This window comes from Metarhizium album (assembly GCF_000804445.1).
Source record: "Metarhizium album ARSEF 1941 chromosome Unknown scaffold_1, whole genome shotgun sequence".
In the NCBI taxonomy this organism is placed as follows: domain Eukaryota; kingdom Fungi; phylum Ascomycota; class Sordariomycetes; order Hypocreales; family Clavicipitaceae; genus Metarhizium; species Metarhizium album.
In genome coordinates, this window is record NW_024467575.1 from 3,039,430 (window position 1) to 3,054,578 (window position 15,149).

A 15,149-nucleotide genomic window follows, 5' to 3' on the forward strand; every position below is an offset into this window, starting at 1 on the left:
ATGTCCGTCTGGTCTTGCTTGTTCTTTCGGCCTCCCCAACCGGTCTCTTTCTTCCTCGTCTCCTTCTCCTTCGGCCTTCGATTGAAAGGAAAGCAACGGGCGAATGACAAGTGTAGTGTGGACAGCTCACCGATCGCGGACCGTTGATGCTGTCACCCTGCCCCTGAGCAGCGCGTGAGTGCCTTCAATGTTGGCTGCAACCCGGACATTCGAAGCTTGTTGGACACCGCATTCGCAACCTCGATTTTGGATTGCCCGCTCCGTTGCCCCCAGGCTCGAACACCCAGCTGCTATTCCCGACTACGACATCATCCATCGCCACGGTGCCTCGGCGCAGGTGAGCGCCATTGCTCCGGTTCAATGCCCTGGCAGCCTCTCCCCCGCATCGCATTTGCTGTCGCGACGTTTCCCTTTGCTGCCGAGAGCCCGGCCGACCTGCCCCTTGAAATTGGCGATGAGCTCTACATTATCGAGGAGACACCAGACGGCAACTGGCTGCGGGGGTACTTGGTCGCGCCGCCCAGCTTGCTTGCCGGCCTGACTTCAGTCAAGGGACAGACTCTGGAAGCCAGGGTCTTTAGTGGCATCTTCCCCCGCAGCTGTGTTGAAGTTCGAGAGATGCTCGGCGAAGCTGACGACCGAGACGGCCAAGACCAAGACCAAGACCGGTACGAGGAACTACCAGACGAAAACGCAGATGCAGCGTCTCCGCGACCTGCTAGTGATTCCGCCAAGAGTGGCATTACTGGCGGCGAGCTCAGAAAATCCATCACTCCAGTCAATTCTGCTGGCTCGGCCAAGGAAAGGAAGCCATTGTCGGAGCTACGCAATGGCGCCTTGAGCAGTCTATCAATACCTGTGAAGCGAGACCCAGCCGTGCCGAAACCCGCCGCCCCGGTCCCCTTGCTTAAAATCGGTGACGAGACCCCTACATCTGCCGAGGAGCCTTTGATTGACGAGATCGCATCTTGTCTGAGAGAATGGCATTCCAAGAACCTGCACCAGCTTCTACTCTCTCGCCAATATCAGGACCTGGACACGCTCTCCAAGCTTGTCACTAGCCTCAACCTCAGCAGACAGCAGTTCCTGTACGGCGTTCTCACATCTCACGAGTACGGCCGTCTACGAGAAAAGACAGTGTGGGACTTGGTCAGAGTAAACAAGCTCTGTGGAGGCGAGGTCATTGTTCGCGACCCAGTTGAGCGTGGCCGTATTCTGACTGGAGACGATTCCGTTGTTGAAATGACCCGGCTCCAGTCTGTCATGACTCTTCTGGATGAGCCGCCGCAGCCAACCGTCGAAATGACCAGCGTACATCACCTGCTCCTCGACGTCAAGGGCTTCGCGGGGTCATCTTCCGAAGCCACAACCTTGGTCGCTTACCTTGTTGCGAAGCCACAGTTGGAAAGATTGTCCATCCTTTCGGAATCATTCACCGTTGACGTACCGGCCGGCGGCACGATCGGAGCTATCGCCCAAGATTCTTCGTCGCGTACTCTCTTCATCGATCTCTCGGCCCAAGACATAGGCGACTCGACGTCGACTGAGTCTGATTTGTACTTGGTAGTCAAAGTCCTCGCCTCGCAGCAGGTTCTGCCAAACAAGCCAATCTCACGGTCCGGAACGGCCACAGAAGTGTCCTTCCCAAGAGATGGCTCCAAATCCTCAGCTTCCAGTGTGTCCAGATCCACCAGGCGAAGTTTGATGTGGGGGAGCAAGCCTGGGCGTCCTACTTTCTCGAGGGGCTCAGTCCTCCCCAAAACGGACGCGTCTGAGCAGCAGGGCCAACGACCCGTCACGACGTCGGATGGCCATGGGCCTCCTGGTACGACGAGCTCATCAAAGAATGGCGTAAGCATTCCTGCAGCCGCCCAAACGGTACAACGCACTGTTGGAGTTGGCGTCTTGAAGGTGAATTCAATAATGAAGCAAGACGAGGAGGTTGAACAAGTCGTTAATATCTGGTCACCGGCACATGGGCGCGCATCTGCAGAAAAGGATATGGATGAAGACTTCGATCCACTCATTCTGGAGGTCATGGACAGTGCTGCAGGAAGATACGAGAGGTCGCGCCGGGGCGAAAGGCTGCAAGTCTCACTGCGCGCATTTGATCATCCCGACGCAGATGTCCTGATTAAAGCCACGCCGACACTGCTATCTGGTATTTGCAAAACGAATAGGATGGGGTTTTCCGGGGCCCCAACAAAGCCAAGATCTGATATCTATCTCTCAATAAGCACAGCTTCTTTGGCACGCCAGCATCTTCTATCTCGATATGGAGGAAGCGCAACCGCCATGCCCTCAGGCATTCAAGGCAATAACTATCAGGTTACCATAGAGGTTCGCGCACCTTCCGGCCAGCGTTTTGAAAACGCCATCTATGCTGGCTCCAACAAGGATCCGGTGACAACGTTCAAGACTGTGGCTGCAGAACGAGGAGAAGCTTGGAATCAAACACTCAGACTTTCATTGTCGCCCGCTGACGTATTCACAGCGCACGTTGTCATGTTCTTGTGCGACGTGCCCGGCCCCCCTTTTGCCATCGCCTATATGCCTTTGTGGGATAGACAGGCTTTCATCCGGGACGGCCGCCATGGATTGCTTCTCTATAAGATAGACGAAAACACTTCAACACCTCAGGCAGGCCCAACCGGTAAGGGGGGGTATTTGTCCGTACCTTGGGCTCCTCGAGGGAGGGACGAGCACTCGGAAAATGTAACTGGTCCGTTGGCCGTGTTGAATGTGAATACATTCCTGTGCAGCACACGGTTCTCCCAGGACAGAATCATTCTCGGCCTACTTAAATGGAAAGACTTGCCGGAAGAAGAAGTTTCCGCAGTCTTGAGACAATTGATGTTTGTGCCTGAAATTGAGGTTGTCAAACTTCTCAGCGACGTGCTCGACGGACTGTTCGGCATTCTGGTCCAACACTCTGGGAACAACGAGTTTGAAGACTTGGTCTTCACCGCATTGGTCAGGGTCTTGGGCATTGTGCATGATCGTCGGTTCAATCTAGGCCCTTTGGTTGACCAATACGCAGAAGCCCAGTTCAACTACCCCTTTGCTACTTCGGGCCTCGTCAGATCATTTGCCCGCCTGCTCGATAAGCCCGCGGAGCCAGAAACCTCTCGAAATCTCCGTTCTACATTCAAGGTGGTTAGGCACATTTTGAAGTTCATTACTCATGCTCGAAAACAGCAAAAGGTCAAGGAAGCGGGCATCGGAATCACATCCTCAACACAAGGATTCACCCGCCAACTTCGCTCCATTTTCAAGGCTCTCGACCGCATGATGCGAAACCCTGCCCCCGTTCTAGTTGGCAGTCAGACGTTGGCAGTGCAACACTTTCATACGTGGTTGCCGGAGCTCACGGGGTTGCTTGATACCGAGGAGGTCACTCACATTGCCATTGACTTTATGGATTCTTGTGCTCAAGTCAAGGGCAAATTGATTTTGTACAAATTGGTCCTCATCATCAACTACTCCAAGCTGGAGCTCTTTGCCAGCCCTGATCAAAAGTCTGCACTGTGTGCAAACACGGTCCGCTGGATATCGCCGTATTGGGGCCATGTCGAACAAGTCTCGGAACAGTGGCGGGAGCAGGTGCGTCTCTGCTGCTCCGTGATTGCTAGTCAGGCTGACTGCCTGGCCCCGGAAATACCTGATCATATACCGAGGATCATCGATTCGTACCTGTCGCTGTTGTCGCTGCCCCCGAAACCCCGAAGGCGACTCTCTCTTCTCTTCCCGTCGGCCTACCCTTTCCCCTCGAGGCCTGTCTGTGCCAACATCACATTCGACGAGAGTCTGGCAGAAGTCTCTGCCATTCTTTCAGCTGTATCCAGCTCCCCGGCCGGGATGCAGCTCGAGTTGGCGGCGGACGCTGATCTCGCCACGGTCCTGGAAAACTTGCTGCGCGTTCACATGAGCATACTCTCGGGCGAAGCTTTCCCTGCCGGCTGGCTCAGTCTGCACATCTTCCATCACAAGTCAACCATGCGCACTCTACAATACGTGGCTGCTCTCATGCTGGAATCGTTCTTGCCAGACCCCGACGAGGCCGAGTCTTTCAATATGGAGCTGTGGAAGCTCTTCTTTACAACCCTCCTCAAGTTGGTGGGTAGCACGTCTCTGGCATTGGAAACTTTCCCGGAGCAGAAGAGGAGGGCTGTTTGGAAAATTGCCGGTGACGTGAGAGAGCATGGCGCTGAGCTTCTGCGGACAACATGGGAAGCCATTGGCTGGGAAACGACCATTGAGGAGCGAAACCGCTACGGCCTCGCCAAGATTGGAGGTTACCAAGTACAATACGTTCCCACGCTGGTCGGACCGATTGTCGGATTGTGCCTGAGCGTCCACGAGGGCTTGCGACGGATGGCGGTCGAAGTTTTGCAGACAATGATTGTCAGCGAATGGACGCTGAGTGAAGACTTGACCGTCATCCAGACGGAAATGATTGACAGCCTGGATCAGTTCTTCAAGTCCAAACCCCTCACAGAGAGCTTACTGCAGAAGCTCTTCATTGCCGAGCTGCTGGAAAGGTTTAGCCCGCTTTCCGAAATTCCGGATGAGCCATTGTACGTTGCAGTTCGAGAACTCGTCTGCACGTTGGACGAGTTCCTCGATTTGCTGGTCGCCGTTCATGGGTGCGACGACAACGGGGAGGCAACAAACATCATCAATCGTTTGAGACTGATGGAGTTTCTTCGAGATATGCAAAAGGAGGAAATTTTTGTTCGCTACGTGCACCAGCTTGCGGCCCTGCAGGCGGAGAGTCGGAACCACGCCGAAGCCGGTCTTGCGTTGCGCCTTCATGCGGATCTTTACGAATGGGATCCGACTAGGCAAGTGAAAGCTCTGGCAGATCCACGTTTCCCGGCACAGACACAGTTTGAGCGCAAGGAGAAGATCTATTTCGACATGATTAAGCATTTCGAGGAGGGCGAGTCGTGGAGCAACGCTCTGACTGCCTACAAGGAGCTGCAAGCACAATACGAGAGCAACGTCTTCGATTTCGCCAAGCTAGCCAGGACAGAGCGCGCAATAGCCACCATCTACGAGACCATCTCCAAGAGCGAAAAGCTGATTCCAAGATATTTCAAAGTTGTGTACAAAGGGTTGGGTTTCCCGTCCGGGATTCGGGATAAGGAATTCATTTACGAAGGTGCCCCAACGGAGCGCGCGGCAGCCTTTACCGATCGAATGCAAGAGCAATATCCCTCCGCTCAAATTGTGACCTCGGGGCACATTGAGGAAGTCGAAGGACAATTCTTGATCGTATCTACAGTCAGCCCGCATCGGGACCTGTCTCACCAAGTGTTTCAAAGAGCGCGTGTGCCGCAAGTCATTCGCGACTTCCTGGTGTCTTCTCACCCCCAGAGTTTCTCCCTTACGACCAAACGTAGCACGTCTGGTGTCGTCGAGAACCACTATGCAGAGAAGACCGTCTTTGTCACCGCCGAGCCTTTCCCGACCATTCTGCGACGGAGCGAGATCATTGAGACTCACGAGGTTAGGCTCGATGCACATGAAACAGCCTTGGAGCGCATTGTGCGAAAAACCCAGGAGATGACGGGGCTTGAGCGCCGACTACTAGATGGAGAGGAGGAAGTCGGACAGCTTCTGCTTGATGCCATTTCCGTCTCTGTGAACCCGTCATCTGGACAAAGCGTCATGTGTTATCGTGGGCTCTTGCCCGAGCCAGAGGCGGATGAGGGCGGGGGCGAGGACGAGGACGAGGACGGGGATGCGGAGCCACATGCGGAGCCACGGAATACAGCAATCAAGATGGCGCTTGTGGACCATGCCATGATGATCAAGAGAGTCTTGGGCCTGTTTGCAAGAAGCAACAATCCAGTGCTTGTGCAGAAACAGGGAGAGCTTCAACGATGTAAGTCGACCCGGGGTTGCCGAGTATGTTGTCACCATCTAACACGCGGCCAGTTTTCGAAGCAGCGTATGAGCCAGAGATTGCATTGTTTGCGCCTCCTCCTCCAATGCCCTGCGAAACAGTTTCGACTCCGTCGACGACATTCCGCGGCACCTTCTCACCTGGAGATGAGAGCCCCTCACAATGGGCAAATATTGCCACATCCTTGAACGGCACCAAAGCCGAGGAAGCGCCCGTTGTGCGCCAGCTATCACTACGACAGCGCAGTGCCAGACTCAGCTTCTTGCCTGGGCGGAGGCAGCATCACCAACCACAACCACATCAAGAGAATGATGAAGCTTCTGAAGCGGCAATCGCTCCCGGAAGCGCCGAGTCGCAGATGTCGCCAAGTAGAGACCGCAGCTTTAGCAAGGGCAGTCGACGACAAAGCACTTTCAAGCCCCAGTCTGGGAATGAGGGCTCGCAGGATGATACGAGCGGAGGTGGAAGACGGGGCAGCTCAGCTAGCAAGGGCAGCCAGGACAGAAAGAGTGGCATCGACGAACATGTCACGGAAGCGGAATTCTCCGCAGTCAAGAAATCAGGAAGCGTGAGGAGGAGATTTAGCCTCTTCAAGAAGGGAATCAAGGGCAACAAGATGGGAGAGGTAATGGGGAGCGTTGACGAAGAGTAAGACAGGCGAGGGGCAGCGCTGTTTTTGACCAGGGGGCGTGGTTGCCACAGGTCTGAACAACGCATCAAGCGGGCAAAGGTCATTGACTTGTGTTTTCTTCTTCTTTTCTCTTTGGTGCAGGCGGAGAAGGTTTCTATGTCAGGTGTTCTGGATACCACCGTAGGGCAGTGCGTATACTTCTGAAACAATGATGGGTTTTTCCCTCGTCATCAAGCCGCAAATCTGGGATAGCTACGTATTCCAACCAAACACGGTGTCGAGTCTGTCCGTGTATTTGTGCAGCCGGCCAACAGAACAGCCGGGGCCCTGCGTCCGGGGGCCCGGCATGCAAAGCCCCCAGTTCCGGGTGTCTGCGGCGGTCAGAGAACGGAGCCCCGGCCCCACATCCCAACTTGGGCAAGCACGCACGTTCTTTTGGAAGTCCAAAGGTTGGGTTGTCTGTTGCTGTTCGTGCAGATATCTATAACATTGGGCGCGCATGTCCACGGTGGGGCGTGACAGAGTTTTACATAAATCGGGCAGTATATATCATGTAACGCAACTACGTACTCGTGAATTCTATGTACAAAAGTGAACACTAATAGGAGGGAGGGGGGGGGGGGCCGGGGTGAGCAGAATCAACGGTTTCATTATCTTCGATTTTTCTAAAAACACCACAACCAGCACCTTACTCTTGGAGACTGAGCGCGAGAAGCACGATTTATCAGGCGCGGTTGGTGTAAACGGCACCGCCGCCGAAACTTCCTGCGATAGCCTCGTTGCGGCAGCGAACGACGCACAGGCCCTCGACGCCGCATCTTTTACCGGTGCATCTTTTGGTCGGATCCGACTGGACTGCTACCTGGAAGTCGGTGTTGGTGGCGATGGATAGGCCAGAGACACCGGATCCAGGCACATTGTTGAGGACTTGAGCGGCTTGGAAGGCCTTGGGATCCTGGCCAGCGGACGTGTAGTCAATGGCGCACGTAAGGGGGCCGGCGCCGTCCTGGTTGACCTGTGGGGGGGCAGAGTCATGTTAGTCCAGACGAAGCTCAGGTCTTTTTCTTTGCGTGCGGGGAAGCGGGAAAAAGGGGAAAAAAAAAAGAAAAAGAGAAGCGACGAACCTGTCTGTAAACCAGGTGGACGACGCCTTTGGCGTCGGGGGTGGGAAGACCACACGTGGCACCCTTGCCGCGCGAATCGGCATTCATGGTCTCACGGGGGTACGTATTTCGCTGGCCGCCCATGCCCGCCACGCCAATAATGGGAAGGTTGTAAAAACTCCCACCAAGGCCGCTCAAAGGGTTGCTGATCTGCCGCTTGTACGCGCCGCGGCGTTGCTTGGGAAGTGCGAGGCCCGAAAGGCCTGTGAGGTTTGGGATCGCGTCCTCGACGCCGACAGAGCTGGCAGCACCTCTGTTGGTGGGTGGCGCGCCGCCCATGCCCATGTAATTGTTGATGTTGGTGCACAAGTCGACATCGCCGCTGCCCTGGGTCCAACCGAGAGGATTTCGTTCGCCCGAGTCGATTTCGTTGTCACGGATGATGCCAGTGTCAGCTTGGGCGCCGCAAGCGTTGACGACACAGTCGCGAGGGGTGCCGTCGGTGACTTTTGGAGTTTTCTCCGTCAGCTTCAAGACAAAGCAATGCAAGTCGGAACAGGAACGGTCCGAGGAGGGAAGAGGAGTGGAAGGCGTTTTTACCAGTGTAACCAGGCATGGTGCAACCATTGTCACCGTGGATCATTGAAATGAAACCATGGCCGGAGACGGTGGAGGCGGCCACGGCGGCCAAGAGAGCGGAGGAACGCATTGTTGGTTGCGGAGAAGGAGTGAGTGTCTGCTATTAAACGCGCGTGGCGAGTCACCGGGACTCTCGAAAAGGAAGGTAGCAAAACCGAGTAAAGGACGGAGAGAGTTTGGGGGTCGAACTGAATTGAACAAGACAGCCAAGTAAAAGAGGGCGCGGCGGTGTTTGTTGTATATATAGCCTTTAGCCTTTGCCGTCGACACGCTTTGGACGCAGCCGGGGGACGATGAGACGACAACATCTCACCATGGATGGGTACGGATGCGGCAAGCTAGCGAATAGTCGTAGTCGTACCAAGTTAGATTGCATACCCGTGCCACGGCGACTGCGACGAGTCCTCGCGGCGGCACCGTGGGACGTCGATGGCCTTGCCGCAAAGCCCCGGCCGGGATTGTCCCTGTCAAAAGGCAGAGTCAAGGCGCCGGGGCTTGGACGAAGGACGAACTACCGATGCCCGAGCCAAGCAAGCGTTGTCGATAATCAGAGCTCCCACCCACGACGCCCTGAAACGCCGACGAGCGGACGGTCAGACCGTCCCCCGGTCCATCGCTCACTGTGGTATGGCGGTGACCAAACATGGGGCCAATAGCGGACCACGGGGATTTGCGGAAAAGGAAGGGCTGGCGGCAAGGCTAGATTAGATATAGATAGATAGACGACGGCTGTGCCCTGTCCGTATCTCTCGCAGGCGGACAGACGTCGCGCCCGATCTTGGCGGCGGCCGAGTCCCGCCTGGACAGGGCACACCGCAGGACGCACAGGAAGGGGGCATGGCCATGGCCGTGACAGACAGATTGGCCCCGTTGGCTGAGACGAATGACGGCAGAGGCAGTTCTCGTGACGGCGGGGCGGGTGGCTGTGGATTGCCTCATCGAGAGCAAGGCATCTCATGATCCCATGTCCATCCACACCTCGGTAGTCGATTCGCAAAGACGTTCCAAGGTCGTTGCGTCGTGATGGGACGCCGACAAGCCACGGGGACCACGATGGCCAATGCGTGGTAGGTCGTGGTGGACAGCACCCGGGCATCCATCGGCTTCGACCGCCGCAGAATCGCAGCGTCGCGTTGAAACAGTCGAAACCCGCCCTGTCGACGAGGCGTCGTGGGCGTGGGCCCTGTCAGGCACCGGTGGAATTCGTAGATGAATTGAGCCGCCACCCCGATGGACCGGTGGATGCGGAGGGAGTACGGAGTACGGAGTAACTTACCACCCTGCGGGGAGTTTTGCACGTGCCTCGTGCGTGCCTGGTCGAGCCATCTCCGTGTGGGGCCGCAAAGGTGCGTTTTGACCTTTTTGAAACGAACCGTTGGGGCAGCCGTGCCCGAAATAGCGTCGCCCCCCGGCCAGCTGCCCCTTGCAGACCCGCCACTCACGTGATGCTGCCGCTTGTAGACTTCATCAACACCAGCATCCAGCATCGAGCGCAAATTGCACGGGTCCAAGCCGCAAATCGCCTGCCTCCCCTTTCGGCCCTGCCCTGCCCTGCCCTGCTCAGCAGCCATGCTCACGCCTCTTCCGAGTCGATGAAGCTTCTTCCCATCGGGGGCCCCCCGTCTTTTCTCGCCTGTCTTTGTAACCCTAGCGTCCCCAGCGGCTTGCTGCCAACGCACCAACTTCCTTGCCCAACTACGCGCAACCCCGCCGTCCGTTGCTGCTGAGCCTCGGAGCTCGAGCCTCGCGCTTGCGGCCGATTTATCTGGACTTCCAGAAAAGTCGACTCATCCGTGCCATCTTGTTTAGACTCGCGCAATGTTGCGCCATCACGACCGTAGCCCGTCATGACGTTCCCCCCTTCTGGTCCGGCCAAACCGGCAGCTAGACTGGCCGCTCAAAGAAAAACAACAGATAGATAAATACTCTGACCCGGAACCCTCTCTTCCTTTCTCTCACACCAGCCAACCAGTCCTTGCACCTGCACAAATCTTGCTCACATCTTCTTCCGTTCTTTTATACATGCGAGACCAAGACTGAATCAGCCCGGCGCCGCTTCAATCGACCGTCCTTGAGCCTCTTGTTCAATTCTCCATCTACTTGATTTAATTTTTTTAAAAATGAGATTCTCCGTCGTTTCCGCCGTCATCGCCTCCGTCGGCCTCGTTGCCGCCGCCCCCGCCCGTGAGGCCAACATGGGAGGCCTCAACGCAATCTGCGGCTTCGGCTTCTGCAACTCCGGACCCGGTAAAGGCGCTGCCGACGCCGCCCAGGGCGTTGGCGCCGAGGCTTTCAAGGCCGGCGACGTTCTTCTCAACCTCCTCGGCGATGGCCTTGGAAGCGCCGCGTCGGGAAACGTCCTCGGCGCCGCCACCGGCGTCGGACAAAACGCCGCCACGGTAGTCGGCCAGGTCCCCGGTGATTTCACCAAGATAGGTACCGCTGCTGGCGCCGGTGTCATGCCCGCGACCACCAAGACCAACTAGAAAAGTCGCCGCGTTTACGGTATGTACTTCCCCTTCTCGGCATCCGTCACCGTCACGGCCGGACCATCTGACAGTGCGGCTGACAAGCAGACCGCCGACAGCGTGAAACGGCTGGTGGAGTGAAGATGGTGGTGCTGCGTCATGGTATGCATGTATAGATTAGATTTTTCTTCTTCGTCTCTCTTTCAATACAGAAACGTTTCGCACACTTCAAACGAGTGTCCCTGTGCACGCGTGCATGTCGAGCGCCACCTACGCACGTCTCATATCGGCCAAAGTCACCCCTCGCCGTCCGTCATGTGCCCGCCAACTCGTGGCCTCTGTTTCAGGTGCAGTCGGCCAAGTCTCCGTGGAGACCTGTGAACGCAAATTACAAACGCAAGGCGCACCATGGGGACCACAGAACAAGGCCCTTACGATGAAGCTGAGGTGTGGCCAGTCAGTCGTAGGCTCAGCTCGGACTGAGCACATTGCATAATCAACGACCTAGCTACGCTGCGAGTTTAGACTCTCTTTGTCACTCTTTGAGTCTTGGACCTCGTCGTCGTGTACATACATTAGTGCATGAAAGGAGCACCACGCCCCCGGAATCCTGCTGACGGCCTCGCCTGATGGCGTCTTCAGGGTGCTTTCTGATCCTCGGGCTGCAACTACGACTTTGCCTGGACCCGTGTACCCTGCCAATTCACCTGCAAGGGAGCGGGCGGGAGCACTTGTACCCCAACACTCCGTACCTGGTAATTAGTTCAAGTGCGATGCGCTATCTTGGCGCTTCCCCAAGGGGGGTGGTTCCGTCGGCTGCCCTCTAGCAAACACAATGCGTCTATCCGTCCATGGGGTAGTAACTAGTCCATGACATGAGACTGCACTTGTTTCTCTTCCCCAGCCCGGCTCAGGTGGTTCAGGCGGTTCATACGCGCCGTCCCGGCCCTCCTCTCCGGCCCACCGAGGGAGGGAAGTGCTCGACTCGCCGCTCACACGCCGTACGAGAGACGTGGACTCATCTCACGTCGTTTGTAGGCGGAAAGAGGTGAAGAGCGAGCGACCTCGAAGGCCGGCGGGTGGTCCGGCAAGACTTTGTCGTCGCGCCCAAACGACAGTCACCGGCCACGTATGCGTGGATGGCGAGACCGAAGACTGTCACGCTCGCACGCCCGCCGCGGTCGTCTGGGGCCGGTGAGAAGATCAAAAGAGAGAGAACCGCCAAAGGAAGCCCCCAAGCTGACTGGAAATGACAAGGAGCCACGGCAAGCGAGCTCATCCCCTGTATCAAGTAACCGTCTTGAATCCCAAACGATGCAGGACGGCGAGTATTTGTGCTTGTCTGCTTCTGCGAACTGGGCCATCTGCTAAATCTACACTGCCTCGACGGGCACCGCCGTCGCTTCACGGCTCTCATTCGTGTACGCCTCCCAGACGGGCATGTGTATGGGCGTGTGCAGATCCCCGAGCCGGTTGCCGGTTCGCTCGTGCTCACACGGCCGTCAACTCTTCCAGCCGCCGCTCCAGCTCGGGAACCTGCCGCAACTTGACCTCCAGCTCCTCCTTTTCATCCTCCAACCTTAGCCGCTTGTCGGCATCCAACCTTGTAAACACATACTTGCCCTGCCCGTCAAACTGCAAGATGTGGGTGTGGTACTTCCACAAGCTCCTCCTGTGGCTGACAGTCATGAGTGTGATGCCCAAAGCCTTGGCGTTGTCGTACATGATCTTTTCTGTCTCGAGCGTGACGCTGCTCGTGCACTCGTCCAGTATGGCGTACTTGGGGCGATGGTAGAAGAGACGAGCCATGGCGACGCGCTGCTGGAGCCCGCCGGACAGCACGTCACGCCACTCGGCTTCGGCGTCCCAGCCCTCGGGGTACAGGTCGACGAGGTGTCCGAGCTCGAGCAGTTTCAACATGGACACGAGGTCCGCGTCGGTGACGCCGCGGGCGCGCATCTGGCGCAGGGAGTCGGGGTAGATGACTTGCTGGCGCAGAGACCCGCGCGAGAGATAGGGGCGCTGGGGCAGGTAGAAGATTGCGTGGAAGGGAGGCTTGTAGACCGTGCCGCCGTAGACGGGCCAGAGGCCGCCGAGAATGCGGAAGAGGGAGGACTTGCCGCAGCCGTTGGGGCCGACGACGAGGAGGTGGTCGCCCTGGGCGAGGGAGAACGACAGGGCCCTGACGAGGACGTCGCCGTTTGGCGAGATGATGGGGCTGCAGGCGGACGGACGGACGGACGCTGTTAGCACGTATGCTCGACCTGCCTGGACGCGCAGCCAGTCGACCGGGCGGCTGGGCTGGGCAACTTACACATGGATAAACTTGATGAATTCGCTCTCGTGAACGGTTCCCCGTCCCCGCAAGACGGCCTCGTTGTCCTCGATGCCGCTGGATGAGACCAGTCTCTTCTCAAAGTGCCCCGACTGGATGTCGTCCATGACGTCCAGCAGCGACGCGACCCGCGACGTGTAGCCGGCCAGCTCCATGATCTCCCTGTAGGAGAACATGATGCGGCCGAAGGCATCCGAGGCAGAGAGCAGCATGCGCCTGTTGGTGACAAACGACTCGGTCCTGTCGCCCATGTTCATCGAAACCTGGCCAGGTAACTTGACAAACACGGGGACACTGCAAAGGAGCAGACCCAGCGCACCCCAGAAGTACTTGATGACAAAGTCCTCCATGAATCCGTGGTAGAATCGCCGCCTTAAAATGTAGTTGACATGCTTGATCAGCGTAAAGTAGCCCTTGTCGAGCGTGTCCTTTTCCGCCACGTGGCCGCCGTAAAAAGCGACCTCCTCGCTGTAGTCTATCAGACGGGAGTGTTGGTAGCGGAATTCACCTTCGAGTCTGGCCTCGTCGGCGACGTATTTGCCAAACGGCGGCGTGAGGACTCTCATGACGTTGGCGGAAAGCTGAACGAGGAGTGACATGAAGACTACCCCCTCGCCGCCAACACTCTTGGACAGTGACCACGTGTAGATGGTCTAGAGAGAAACGTCAGCAGTCTCCCGACTTCCCGCCCCCATTTCCGTCCTATACGGGCAGACTTGACGTACCATGTCCAACAGTGGCTTGGCCAAGTTGCTGTACAGTTCCGCCAGGCTGTTGGAGAACTTGGAAACGTCCACGGCAATGAGCTGATCCGGATTCTTTATCCGGTCGTCGAGAGCCGAGATGCCGTAAAACGTCAGGTTGGAGAGGTATTTGTCGTGGATGTACTGCGTCAATCTCGTCCTGTATTTGAGCGACAGCTCTGCTTGGTGGTAGGACAACTGACCACACGTGTCAGCACTCATCTCGGCACAGCACCGACGCGCCAGAGCCTACCATTGAGTTTGTGAAGGTCGCCGGCACGGCGATCAACATCCACCAAAGGATCCTGGTCAAGAACTCCTTCCCGTTCCCCTTGACCAACGCCTTCACAATGGCACCGTCCATCTCTGCCACCCTCAAGCTAATCAGCGTCCTCAGCACCAGGAAGAAACTGTGGCTGATCAGCATCCTCGTTTCCGTGCTACGCCACCCGGGAACAACAATCTTGAGCAGCCGCAGCAGAGACCGGAAGAATTGGCGATCGAGCGCAACCTTCTTTTTGGGCGTCTCTTCGCCGCCGGCTGAGACGGTAGCGCGGCGGGCCTCGCGCTGAGCGGCCTCGCGCGCCGACGCAGCTTTCTGCTCCGAGATGGCATGCCGCACGCGGTTGACGAGGGCAACGAAGAGCGTGATCCAGACGGCGCGCGAGATGCGCGATCGGTTAGATAGGTAGAGCCGCGTGAGCTCGCTGACGACGTTGCGGATGTTGCGGTCCCTCGAGAGGGAGAGCTTTGACTGGGACGCCATGGCCGGCGCAGGAACCACAGCGGATGGCGTGCTCTGACTATGTCGGAAGAAAGAGAGCTCGCGTGTGCCCCTCGATGTTGCGGAGTAGCAAATGCAGAGCGGTTATGCCTGGCGCATTTGGTATTTGGGCTGGTGGCGAGTCGCGATGAATGGGGCTTCACGCTCGACCGAGAAAGCACTTCGGTCAACCACCCAGAGCTGAATCGACGACAAAGACTAACCAAACACCCTCGTGACCCGACTTGGAGCTCTGTCCCGGGGCCAGGGGAAAATGAAGGCCGAAAGGAAACAGATGCTCACGACTCGAGGAGGAATAACGTCCAAAGCACGTGGTCGGACTTGGTATCCACTTTACTTCCCCGGGCTCTCCCTCGGCCACAGCCACAGAGTGTGCAAGTTTCCCACTGTCAGCCGGCCGGGCATGTGAAAGCACCCCACCAGCCACAAGGACGGCCCCGCGTCGTCAGACTTGTCCACAACACCAGCCACACCTGCGGAGTTCTCGACTTTTTTCTCTGCCTCACCCCGAATCATGGGACCCCGCTGCCATCGA

The 15,149-nt window shown here is 57.1% G+C and overlaps 4 protein-coding genes across 4 annotated transcripts; 2 read left to right on the forward strand and 2 right to left on the reverse strand.

The window, feature by feature from the left end:
- Nucleotides 1-360: 360 nt before the first annotated feature.
- On the forward strand, nucleotides 361-6,563 carry MAM_00868 (Dedicator of cytokinesis; the record flags this gene model as incomplete). Its single annotated transcript, XM_040819667.1, has 2 exons — nucleotides 361-5,890; nucleotides 5,944-6,563. 2 exons carry the CDS (start codon nucleotides 361-363, stop codon nucleotides 6,561-6,563), a joined length of 6,150 nt encoding a protein of 2,049 aa, XP_040682932.1.
- Nucleotides 6,564-7,266: 703 nt separating this feature from the next.
- On the reverse strand, nucleotides 7,267-8,354 carry MAM_00869 (cell surface protein (Mas1); the record flags this gene model as incomplete). The annotated part of the gene is made up of 3 exons (XM_040819668.1): nucleotides 7,267-7,557; nucleotides 7,667-8,151; nucleotides 8,246-8,354. The coding sequence occupies 3 exons, from the start codon at nucleotides 8,352-8,354 to the stop codon at nucleotides 7,267-7,269; spliced, it is 885 nt and encodes a 294-aa protein (XP_040682933.1).
- A 2,050-nt stretch (nucleotides 8,355-10,404) lies between these two features.
- MAM_00870 (uncharacterized protein) lies at nucleotides 10,405-10,770 on the forward strand (the record flags this gene model as incomplete). The annotated part of the gene is made up of 1 exon (XM_040819669.1): nucleotides 10,405-10,770. The coding sequence occupies one exon, from the start codon at nucleotides 10,405-10,407 to the stop codon at nucleotides 10,768-10,770; it is 366 nt and encodes a 121-aa protein (XP_040682934.1).
- Nucleotides 10,771-12,243: 1,473 nt separating this feature from the next.
- MAM_00871 (ABC transporter) lies at nucleotides 12,244-14,596 on the reverse strand (the record flags this gene model as incomplete). Its single annotated transcript, XM_040819670.1, has 4 exons — nucleotides 12,244-12,970; nucleotides 13,067-13,740; nucleotides 13,813-13,974; nucleotides 14,084-14,596. The coding sequence occupies 4 exons, from the start codon at nucleotides 14,594-14,596 to the stop codon at nucleotides 12,244-12,246; spliced, it is 2,076 nt and encodes a 691-aa protein (XP_040682935.1).
- Between the last annotated feature and the right edge of the window lie 553 nt (nucleotides 14,597-15,149).